The sequence below is a fragment of the Condylura cristata genome, unplaced genomic scaffold (genome assembly GCF_000260355.1).
Source record: "Condylura cristata isolate star-nosed mole 26May11 unplaced genomic scaffold, ConCri1.0 scaffold00008, whole genome shotgun sequence".
Lineage (NCBI taxonomy): Eukaryota > Metazoa > Chordata > Mammalia > Eulipotyphla > Talpidae > Condylura > Condylura cristata.
In genome coordinates, this window is record NW_004567109.1 from 15899190 (window position 1) to 15910313 (window position 11124).

The 11124-nt window shown below is 55.4% G+C and overlaps 2 protein-coding genes across 3 annotated transcripts; one reads left to right on the top strand and one right to left on the bottom strand.

The window, feature by feature from the left end:
• Window positions 1-8033: 8033 nt before the first annotated feature.
• On the bottom strand, window positions 8034-9131 carry FAM229A (family with sequence similarity 229, member A). Of its 2 annotated transcripts, none has more exons than XM_004678745.2 (3): window positions 8824-9123; window positions 8598-8744; window positions 8034-8297 (listed from the first exon to the last, which is right to left on the bottom strand). In XM_004678745.2, the coding sequence occupies exons 1-3, from the start codon at window positions 8958-8960 to the stop codon at window positions 8195-8197; spliced, it is 387 nt and encodes a 128-aa protein (XP_004678802.1). In that variant the 5' UTR covers window positions 8961-9123; the 3' UTR covers window positions 8034-8194. The 2 variants fall into 2 exon arrangements, with proteins under 2 accessions (XP_004678802.1, XP_012577651.1); XM_012722197.1 differs by having other exon boundaries at window positions 8254-8344; window positions 8824-9131.
• TSSK3 (testis-specific serine kinase 3) lies at window positions 9064-11115 on the top strand. Its single transcript, XM_004678744.1, has 2 exons — window positions 9064-9692; window positions 10385-11115. The coding sequence occupies exons 1-2, from the start codon at window positions 9548-9550 to the stop codon at window positions 11044-11046; spliced, it is 807 nt and encodes a 268-aa protein (XP_004678801.1). The 5' UTR covers window positions 9064-9547; the 3' UTR covers window positions 11047-11115.
• Window positions 11116-11124: the final 9 nt, after the last annotated feature.

The window sequence follows — 11124 nt, forward strand, 5'->3', positions numbered from 1 at the left end:
CGGGTGGGCGACGGCGCTGAGGGCTCACGCAGTGGTCACCAGGCGGCGGCGGGCGTGGTCCAGCCCCAAGAGACTGCTCCAGGTCCGGCGGTGCGGGGGCGGGGCTCGGGGCCGCCTGCGGGCGGGGAGGTGAGCAGTCAGCCCCGGAAGGCGCGGGGCCGGAGGACGTGGCCGCCTCGGCGCAGACGCGGCCGGGCGCGGATCCCGGCCCTGCTGGCTCTTTTGGAGGGTCGGGAGGGGCTTGGAAGACCCCCGTCGGTTGTGCTCAGGCTCCTGGGCGCCCTTTCCGCCGTTCTCCACCGCTGCCAGACCCGCTGCCTTAGCCCGCCGGCATGCCTCCTCCTGCCCCTTACCGGGACCGGAGAAAATTCACCAAGTGGGCTGTCGCAGTGAATAGCACGGTGACCAGCCCGGCGCCTGGACTTCAGCCTCTTCAATACCTGCCCGGGTGTGGAAGGGGAGGCTGGAAAGCCCACACGCCCCTGGGGTCTGCTGTTTGTAGCTGGAGGCGTCAGCTGGCACAGGGGCTGGGGGCAGTGCCAGTCCTTCCGTTCCTCCAGCTAGGTCTAGTCCTCTAGTCGGGGTTTGCCTTCTTAGCCGCTTCAGTGGAAAGGGGAAGGCCACCAGGTCGCAAGGATCCACCAGACACTCCTTCCAGGACCGAGGGCACCAGCAGGCAGAGGCAGGAAGGTCAGCTGCTGTCAGTAACTGGGTAAACCCTTCCCCACCCCGGGCCTCTAGGCTCTCCTTGCACATCCTTGATGGTGTGCTCAGGAACAACCACACACCCCGAAACTTCCCTCCCTGCCCCCCCAACTTGATCCCCACGAGAGCCTTTGCCAGTGCCTCAAGGCTCTCTTAGAGAAGGTTCTTCTAGTTCAGGAGTTCCTATCTGGCATCCAGGAATGTGTTTCAGAGCTTTGGGATCCCTTGACCTGCTTGCAAAGATTTAAGCATACAAGTATTTCTGGAAAAATATAGAAAAAGTCCCTAATATCACACACACACACCCCGAAAAAAATGCTAAAAGACCTTGGTTTGTTCTAACCTGCTCTTTGCAGAAAGGGAAACTGAGGCTCAGGAGAGACAGGGAAAAGGAAAAGGTAAAGCCCAGGCTTTCTACTACTCTGCCTGCCCCTACAAAGGGTGAGACAGCCCCTTGGTGCCCACTTGTCCTGCTCAGAACATGAGGTTCAGGGCTCAGAGCCCAGGCTGGGCCCTGCTCCCTGACCCCCTGGGGATCCTGAGGAGCATACTGGCCGGGTTCCCTTTCCCACACTGCCAGTTTGGGCTATTTCCCCCAAGTGACTCACACTGCTGCTAGGAAGAGTGGGCAGCTGTTCCAAGCCCCCAGAGCCCAGAACAGGCCCTGACTTGCCCCCCAATTGTGCAGCCATATTTGGGAATTTAATTTTTTCCCCCTCTTTAGGGGATTTCCCTCTTGTCTTTCTCTTTTCCCTGTCTCCAGCTTCTCTCCCTGATGGCTTCTTCCCAGCAGCAAACAGACAGACTCTGGTCTTTCCTTTTGAGAAAGAAGAAAGCCCTCCTTCAGCCCATGTCCTTCAGCTCCCCTTCACAGCCAGCATTCTTGGAAGAGTTGTATACACACGCTGTTTCCACTTCCTCACTCAACCCCTGCAACCTGCTGCCTCCCCACCATTCCACAGGTCACCACAGACCTCCTTGTTCTAAATCCAAGGGATGTACATGAGGCTTTTTCAGACCTGACCCCTTAGCAGGGGCCGGCATTGACACAAGCGAGCATCCCCTCCTGCTTTTTAAAATACTTTTGTTCTCTATTTTTCTCAACACGGTGTAGTCTTGACTCTCTTGAGCTCTGTGGAATGCCACCACATGGCAAATATCTCATCCTTTGCTCACCGCCTAATCATGGGTGTTCTTGGGCCCTGTACAGTCTGTCCCAGTGGAAACTGGTGTCTTCTCTGCTTCTGGTGTCTGCCCTGCGTCAGTCTTCTGCAGCCCAGACTGCTCTTCCCTTCCTGGCACCTGTCTCCTTGATGCCTACTTGGGTGTTCCACCTCACAGGAAATGAGCCTCACACCTCATAGCTGCTCTTTCTGCCACATTCCACAGCTTGGCCACTTTCACAGTTGCCTGAATTGGAAATTTGGGCTTGGTTCGGGCTCTTCTCTCAAGCTTCCTTCCTTTACATGTCTAAGTTGCTGAACAAGCCTGTCCTCGCTGGGACATATGGAAAGTCCACTGGCTTCTCTCCATGTCCATTGCTAACACTGGTCCAAGGTCCCTGGGCCTTTCCCCTAAAGCCTGACTTGTCTCCCTGCTGCCACTCTTGATCCCTATGAAGTCTGTTGCCACAGAGCCAGCAGGTTTGTCTCTGTACCACCCTCTGCACAAGTCGTTATTGCTTTTTTAAAGATTTATTTATTTATTCATGCAAGAGCTGGGTGTAGGCCAGAGGATAGGAGTAAAAGGATTCCAGAGACAGTGGGGAGCAGAACAGGAAGATCTACTGAAATACACTGCTGAGGGGAGCAGTGGGCAGGACAGGAGATGTCTGCTGTGCCACGTGGGTCAGCTCCCTGGCCGGGGATTGAACTCATGCCGCCGATAGCACTGAGACTTTAACCCGTCTCCAGGGAGGCCCAGCACGTGTCTTTAGAAGCAAGTTTGCCTGTGGCCCGTACCAGCTCATGTCAGGGATGTTTCCCATCCTGTCTTTGCCTGGGTAACTGCTTCTCATCCTTCAGTTCCAATGTCAGTTCCTTAGGGAAGACCCTAAGGACCCTCCGGCTGGCACTTGTTCCTTAGCAATGGGGCCTCTCTGGGGACATTCTGCAACCCCCTGAGCCCTCCCATTCTAGGCTCTGGGGGAGTCAGGGTGAATATGATGCAACCCCTGCCCTCAGTGACCCACAGAGAAATGGGCACTAAGTGGGGATGAGGGACTAAGCACTCAGTCGGACAGTAGGTGCCACAGCTGGGAAGGAGAGGTGGCCGGGGGGCCTTCCCTGAGAAGTGACAAGTGTTGGAGATCTAGAAGAGTAAGTGGGATTGGAAGGGAAGCTCTGTCAGGCAGAGGGGAAATGTTTGTGAAGGGCCGAGGGAGTCCAGAGGTAATAAGCTGTGTTTAGACATTTTTTTTACGGATTTACTTTATTTATTTATACATATCAGAGCTGGGGTGCAGGCCAGAAGTGTGAGATGGTGGGGCAGAAGAGGATTCACTAGAGACAGAGTGGGGTGCAGACCAGGCAGACGGACTGAAACACACTGCTGAGGGGAGCAGCGGGCGGGTCAGGAGAGGTCTGCTGCGCCATGTGCCATGTGCCCCTGGCTGGGGATCAAACTCGTGCTGCAGTGGCTGCTGGTAGCTTCATATAGTGCTGCGCTTAAACTAACCCTTGCGCATCCAGGGAGGCCCTGTGTTTAGATTTCAGTGGGAACATGGCAAGTCTGGCTTTGTGATCTTTATAAAGTAGTCCTGAACTGGAAGAATCCAAAGGCAGCGAAGATCAGAAGCATGAAGAGCAGACAGGAGGCTGCTGCGGTAACGAGGTATGGTGAAGCGGGTGTGGTTCAGGATGGTGGTCATGGACTGGGGCCACTGGTCACTGGTGGGGCCACCAGTGCGCTTCCCCCAAGGGTGGGTGAGTGGGAGCTGGTACCCCTAGGCGCCTGGACTACTTGGTGTCAGTTGCTCATGTCCTTCAGTGGACTCTCATCCATCCTTATTCCCAGAGGAGCAGCTGGACAGCCAAAAGGCCGGAGGCTGCTAAGGCTTGGGAGGAGGCAGAGGGGAGGGAAAAGGGGAAGTTGGGTCAGAATCCAGATACGGTAGGTTTCCGGGAAAGGAATCTTGGGTTTCCACAGTGTCTGGAAATTCCGGTCTTTGATTCCACCTGAGACCTCCTCCCCCACCAAATTCAAATTTGGGTGCTCAAATCCTTGGAAGTCCTGGGGTCTCTCTGGGGGCTATGAGTCTCTACCTGACGGGCCACCTTTGCCTGACAGACCCCCAGAGCTCTTGCCAGCCCTTGCGTTCGGTGCCTACTTCCTGGGAGCTAGTCAGTGCCCGCCATTCCCTGCACTGTCTGGGCAGTCCTCACAGAACCCCCAGAGGCACAGTGCTTATTTCTCCCCATTGTACATTTGGGACTTCCAGGGGTTAAGGAACTTGCTCAAATTCACACAGCTAAAGTGAGCAGAATGAGGACTTGAACCAAGGTTTGACTGACATCAGAGTTTATGCTTTTAACTCCTGTGCTATATTAAGCTTGTCAACACCCCCCCTCCTTGATTGGCTCAGTGAGGGGAGGAGACTTTGTGGGGGATTTGCTTGTGGCTGGGGTGGTGCCCCCCCTCTCATATCAAGTGATGGGAAAGGGTAGCACTGACGTCAATTGTTGCCATAGTGATACAGCAACCCTTTCCCTGCCATCTCCATGGTAACCTGGGGGGTCCATCTGTACTTCGCCCCCTCCTTCTAAAAGGGGGTCCCTTAGGGAGGGGCTGGCTAATAAGGTATCTGAGAGGAAAGACAGTGTTTCATGCATCCCCTTTTCCTTGGGCCCCTCCCCATTCCTCAGGCCCAGACTGGAACCTGCCTTGGAGTCTGGGGACAACTTTGTCCTGTAGGGTGAGGCAGGCAGGTCTGCCTTTCCCACCTGGGGTTCTCCTAGCCGTGCCCCCTTGTCATCCCACTGCCAAGTTCCAGGGCTCCTGAGCAGAACTGCTGGGAATCTGGCTGAGGGAGGCAAGTCTTCCCCAAGCCCTTTTCAAGGCCGGAAACCACCTAGTCCCCAAGGGCATGGCCGGCGGCTCTCTGCTGCTCCTCGAAGCCTGTCCCAGGAGCAGGCGCAGCCTCTGCTCATCTAGTGCTTGCTGTGCCAGATTCCGCTGGCTGCCACATGTGCACGACTCCTGAGATTGTCCAGCAGGTGTCAGGAAGCCCATTCTGCAGATCTGACATAAAGATTCAGAGAGTCTAAGTAACCAGCCCAAGGTTGCACAGCTAGAAAATGGCAGAGTTAGGATTCAAACCCAGAGTTTCAGCCAGTGACTTTTTCAGGTAAAAAGAGGAAGACTCAGGCTGGAGCCTGTCATGCTATAGAACAAAGTTCAGATTCCAGGTCTCCTTGGTCCTGCTTCTTTTCTGTTTCCTCATCTGAATTCTGAGCTCTGCAAGACAAGCAATGTGTCAGATTCAGGTCTGGATTCTTAGCACCTGGTGTGGCCCAGATGGTGAGGTGACGGTGAGGGCTGGTGAGTCTGAATTCTTAGGATTGGCTGTCCTCTTGCTCTGGGCCTTTGCCCAGTGTTCTCTCCACCTGGTGCACCCCTGCCCTCACTTGTGGATGTGGCAGAGCTAACCGGCCCCAGGGCCTAGCCCACTGGCAAGGTGTGTCTGGGATCTTTGCTGCCCTCTCCAACCAAGTGTCTGGAAGGTAGCAGTGGATCTTTTTTTTTTTTAAAGATTTATTTATTTGTGCACACAGAACTGGGGTACAGGCCAGAGGCTCAGGGGCGGTGAGAGGCTTCACCACAGACAGAGTGGGGAGCAGAACAGGCAGATCAAGGAAGTACACTGCTGAGGGGAGCAGCGGGAGGGTCAGGAGAGGTCTGCCATGCCATGTAGTCCCCCTCCGGGGCAGGCGGGGCTCGAACTCATGTAGAAGCGGCTTTTAGATTCTCAGTGCTGTGCTTTAACCTGCTCTGCCACCAAGGAGGGCCAGCAGTGGATCTTTTTAAGGAGGAGGAGAAAAGGAGAGTTGAGAAGGCATGAGAAAGGAAGTGAGGGATATGATAAGAGAGAAAATAACTGGAAGGAGTCGACATATGACCAGGTCCATAGTTAGTGCCTTTTTTCTCCACAGGAGGAAGGGACTTGCCTGAGTGAGACCTCCTTTCAGGTCACGTGTCACTTCCATGTCCCTACCTGTCCAGTTCACTGCTAAATCCCCAGTGCTCTGCACAGACCTGGCAGTAGAGCCTGGACTAGGACCCAGCGGGTTGACTCCGAGCCCCACGGTCTGAGGCTCCATATTGCCCTCGCCCCTGTCACTCCTCTTCAGACTTCTTTTCCTTCCAGGTATACCCAGTGTTTGCACAAGTTATCACTGCTCCTGGAATGATTTTTCTTCCCTGTGATTTTCTGGTGATGCTGCCAGTCACCCAGTTTTGTGCATGTACCTCAAGGGTAGCTTCATCTGGGCCATTTCCTAACAGTGATAATTGACCCGAGTGTGCATGTGATTTAAGAAGGATCAAGCACTGCTCTTTCCAGGGATCCAGTGTTGAGATGGGAGAAAGCTCTCCCTTCCTGGGTTGTCTAAGCTGCTGTAGCCAAGTTCCCTGCCCAGAGAAGATAATTAGGGATGAGAGATGAACAGAGGAGTAATTCCACTGGGGTTGAGTCTTTGGTTCCAGACCAGTGGATACCCTGGTTCCTACAATTTTTCCATAGTTTATGTTCTTCCCAGCTTCTAGAAACACTTTTTTTTTTTTTTTAAATAATGCTTAAGCTAAGTTCAGTTGCTTCCAGTGGAGATATCTTATTAACACAGAGGTCAATAATAATACTTGTCTCTCCAAAGTTACAGTGGCCTATGAGGTGAGTAGTCCTTCAAAGGAAGGAGATCTTTTTCTGCAGAGCACCAGCATGCATTAAGCTGAGTGGGGCCTGCACAGAGTTTGGTCGGGATTATAACAGCTGGGTTATACACATAATAGAACTATCCAGGAGATGAGGATGGAGGGTGCAGTGTTATGGCCTGGAACTAGGTATTATTTTGGTGAAGAGCAAAGTGGCATGGCGGGGCTTGCAAGAGCTAGGGTATTTGTAAACAGGGCCCTGAATGGCCCAGTCTAAAGTCCTTACTTTGTAGTAGACCCTGTGTGTGTGTGTGTGTGTGTGTGTGTGTGGTGTGTTTTAAGATTTGCTTACTTTTATGCATACAGAACTGCAGTACAGGCCAGAGGTTCAAGGGATTCACTCGAGACAAAGTGGGGAGTGGAACAGGCAGATCTACAGCTTGACAAAGCCCACAGTGCAATGGGCACTAAGTGGGGATGAGGAACTAAGCACTCAGTCGGACAGTAGGTGCCACAGCTGGGAAGGAGAGGTAGCCGGGGGCCTTCCTTGAGAAGTGACAAGTGTTGGAGATCTAGAAGGGTAAGTGGGATTGGAAGGGAAGCTCTATCAGGCAGAGGGGAAATGTTTGTGAAGGGCCGAGGTGTCCAGTGTGGCTGGACAGGAAGAGGTAAATAAGCTGTGTTTAGTCTTTTTTTAGGGATTTATTTTTTAAATTTATTTATACATATCAGAGCTGGGGTGCAAGCCAGAGGTGTGAGGTGGGCTGTGGAAAGGAGTGGGCAGTGAGAGGATTCACCAGAGACAGAATGGGGAGCAGAAAAGGCAGATGTACTGAAATACACTGCTAAGGGAGCCATCTCTGACCACAGTTCAACATAGTATAGCCACCCAAGTGCCCTGTTGCATCAACAACCTGTTGTAATTTTTGGTAGGCACTTTATAGATTTCCTTTCAGTTATTGGCCACCTTGCTGTGTGACAGGTGGAATTGTGACCCCTCCCAACCCCCAATTCCTGTGTTGATGTCCTAACCCCAGAATATGACCTTCCTTGGAAATAGGGCTATTATAGATGCAATGATTTAAGGTGAGTGAAGCCTAATTCAGTAGGACTGGCATCCTTACAAAAAGGGGAAGCACAGGAGAGTGGTGTGAACATGAAGACAGTCATCTGCATGTCCAGAAGGACAGGGACAGTAAAACTAAATGGCCCGGTGTGGGTGGCCCATTCTAAGTTGTCTGTCTCCATGATCTTCTCTGGACCCCCACTGGTCTAGTTCAATAATGCGATTTTCACTAAAGAAACACAGAGGAGTGTGGGAAGGATGAAGGCAGAGGCCAAGGGGAAGGGCTGCCGATGGGGTCAAAGGAAAGAGGCAGTAGAGCTGAACGTGCTATTGGAGGGGCAGGACTGTGCGGTAATGTCATCCGACGGGATAGACATACACAGCCAGGCCGAAGTGGAAAGAACAGTTTATGCTGTGCTTTATTAAAATGTGCATCATTCTTTTATTTTAAAATGTGCATCATTGTCTCGTGCTCGGCGCGCGCGACCTCAAGGTGGTGGCCCGCGCGGGGCCTCGTCCCGCCCAGCTCCCGCGAGCCGCCGGATGCAGGCGCACTCAGGTGGCGCGGGCCCGGGGGCTCCCGCCCATGGCCAGGTAGACGTCGATGGGCACGTGCAACAGCGTCAGGCAGTGGCAGCCCGGGCAGCGGCGAAGTGGCCTGGAAAGCAGGGCGCGGCAGGGGCCCCTGAGGCGGGGCGAAGTGGCCTGGAAAGCAGGGCGCGGCAGGGGCCCCTGAGGCGGGGCGGGCCAGACGTGTGGGGGACGCACCCCGGGAGTGCGCCTGGGGTCCCGAGGTTCGGGCGTGGATGTGGGCAGCTTAGGTGGGGCGGCAGTGTGGGTGTCTGCGCAGCAGCCGGTGGGGCGGGGTTCCCCCGAGGTGGGTGGGGCCGGCCGGGCCGGTAGGAGGGGGTCGCGGGTTGGTGGGGCGTGGGGGGGGGGAGCGGGCCGCCGGCCTCACCTGACCGGGTTGTGCTCCGTCGCTACCGGCTCCGGGCTGTCCTGGGACTCGGGGGCGGCGGCAAGGCCAGGGGAGTCTCCGGCCTCAATGGGGAATCTCCGACCCTGCGGGGGCTCCTGGGCACTCATGTCCCGGCCCCGGGGCGCTCTGCACGGGGAGTGGCAGTCAGGCCGCTCGTTGGCCGCTGGGCGCCCAGCCCCGTGCCCACCGCCGGGGTTGTGCTTACCTGCCGGAGGCCGAGGCCGGTCCCAGGCTGGAAGCAGCTGCCCGAGCCCTGGCCGCCGGAGGACACTCCGGTCCAGGCGGAGCCGGGCAGGTGTCTGCGGCGCGTCCGAGCCAGAGCGTCGAAGGGGAGGGCTGCATTGTGACCCGGGCCGCGGCGCGCTGACCTCACAGTGCCCGTTCCTCCCGCCGGGGAACCCCCAGCCGCTCCCGGCCACCCTGACACTTGGTGCGGCCGCGAACTGGGCGCGGGAAGGCTCTCGCCATCGCTCGTTGAGACCCTGCGCGTAGACCTCCAGCTGCCGGATGGGGGCGCAGGAGGCGAGGGCAACCAGCCCCGCCGCGGCGCCTACTGAGCGGGCCGGGTGTCCTGGGCGGGGCGCCCACACCCCGGAGCGCCTCCTCTGGCTGGCGAGGGACGGCGGCCGGTGACACCGGGTGCTGGGTTTGGTAGCAGTGGTGGCGAGGGCAGGTAGGGGCATTGCCCATTTTGGCCAAGGGTCACACAGCATTTACATCACAATTGGGCCAGTTTTAAAATATCTAGCTCTTTCTCTCCTTCCCACCCGCGGCTGCAGTGTGCAGGGGGAGAATGTTCTAGCGCTGGGGGCAGCTGCGGATGAAGTCCTTGGGGGGAAAAGGAGCGGGCCAAGGGCGATGGTGGAGTAGAGCTGCCTCGCGGAGGCAGCATGAGCTGAGAGGGTGATAGGAAGGAGGCACTAGACAGCATGGAGGACTTTCTGCTCTCCAATGGGTACCAGCTGGGCAAGACCATTGGGGAAGGGACCTACTCAAAAGTCAAAGAAGCATTTTCCAAAAAACACCAAAGAAAAGTGGCAATTAAAATTATAGACAAGATGGGAGGGCCAGAAGGTGAGCTGGGGTCCCTCTGAGGGAAGGGAGGGCTGGTTTAGGTGTGGCGCATGGAGTGTGTGTCCTCCCCTGTAACATGGAACCAAGGAGAAAGAGAGGTTGGTTGGTTCTGCCATTGGGGTAGGTTGTAGGGAACAGAAGGACCCTCGGAGTCCAGAAATATCACCCCTTCATAACAAGATTAGAAGAGGCAGAACCTCAGCACCACCAGGCCTTTCCTACTCCAGGAAGGGAACAGATTGGCAGGCAGGTCATGGTCAGGGCTAGCAGAAGGCACGAGCTGATGCTAGGGGAGGTAGAGACAGGGAGAAGATAAAGCTCAATGAAACAATTGTGGGTGAGGAAGAGGATGAGGGAGCAGGTTCACCACCGTGCAGGCAAATCTACCTTCCTGAGGCTCCATGGTGGTGGTTAACCATCCCCCAAAGACTTTGCTCTCCAGGCTCTCAGAGTGCCTGCAACAGTCCCTGAAGGTGGCAGGGACCAGTTCCTTTGAGTAACTCATTAGCTACTAAAACAAGAGGTCAATATTCTTTGCAATGGCCGAGCCGCTGAGTTTAAGACTGTTAAAGGGAACCAAGGAACAAGAGTCCGACCTAATGAAAATGGGAAGAAATTTGTGGGGTGGTGGTGGAGTACAGAGTTAGACCCTTCTGGATGTGCCACCCCCATCTCTCTCTCTCTCTCCTCAGAGTTTATCCAGAGATTCCTGCCTCGGGAGCTCCAGATTGTCCGCACCCTGGACCACAAGAACATTATCCAGGTGTATGAGATGCTGGAGTCTGCTGACGGGAAAATCTACCTGGTGATGGAGCTGGCTGAAGGAGGGGATGTCTTTGACTGCGTGCTGAATGGGGGGCCGCTGCCTGAGAGCCGGGCCAAGGCCCTCTTCCGTCAGATGGTCGAGGCCATCCGCTACTGCCATGGCTGTGGTGTGGCCCACCGGGACCTCAAGTGCGAGAACGCCTTGTTGCAGGGCTTCAACCTGAAGCTGACCGACTTTGGCTTTGCCAAGGTGTTGCCCAAGTCACGCCGGGAGCTGAGCCAGACCTTCTGCGGCAGCACAGCCTACGCAGCCCCCGAAGTGCTGCAGGGTATTCCCCATGATAGCAAGAAGGGCGATGTCTGGAGCATGGGCGTGGTCCTGTACGTCATGCTCTGTGCCAGCCTACCTTTTGACGACACAGACATCCCCAAGATGCTGTGGCAGCAGCAGAAGGGGGTGTCCTTCCCCACTCATCTGGGCATCTCGGCCGAATGCCAGGACCTGCTCAAGCAGCTCCTGGAACCAGATATGATCCTCCGGCCTTCAATTGAAGAAGTTAGTTGGCATCCATGGCTAGCAAGCACTTGATAAAAGCAATGGCAAGTCCTCCCCAATAAAGCAGGGGGAGAAAGCAAATTCAAAAACCCGCTTCTAAAATGGTGATAT

What these genes read in the sequence shown, in the direction of transcription:
- FAM229A (XM_004678745.2), bottom strand. Translation starts at nt 8,960, where the DNA reads ATGCAGCCCTCCCCTTCGACGCTCTGGCTCGGACGCGCCGCAGACACC. An exon ending in CCGGCCTCGGCCTCCGGCAG is followed by an intron (nt 8,745 to 8,823) that starts GTAAGCACAACC and finishes CTCCCCGTGCAG; the next exon opens with AGCGCCCCGGGGCCGGGACA. An exon ending in ACGGAGCACAACCCGGTCAG is followed by an intron (nt 8,298 to 8,597) that starts GTGAGGCCGGCG and finishes CCTGCTTTCCAG; the next exon opens with GCCACTTCGCCGCTGCCCGG.
- TSSK3 (XM_004678744.1), top strand. Translation starts at nt 9,548, where the DNA reads ATGGAGGACTTTCTGCTCTCCAATGGGTACCAGCTGGGCAAGACCATT. An exon ending in CAAGATGGGAGGGCCAGAAG is followed by an intron (nt 9,693 to 10,384) that starts GTGAGCTGGGGT and finishes CTCTCTCCTCAG; the next exon opens with AGTTTATCCAGAGATTCCTG.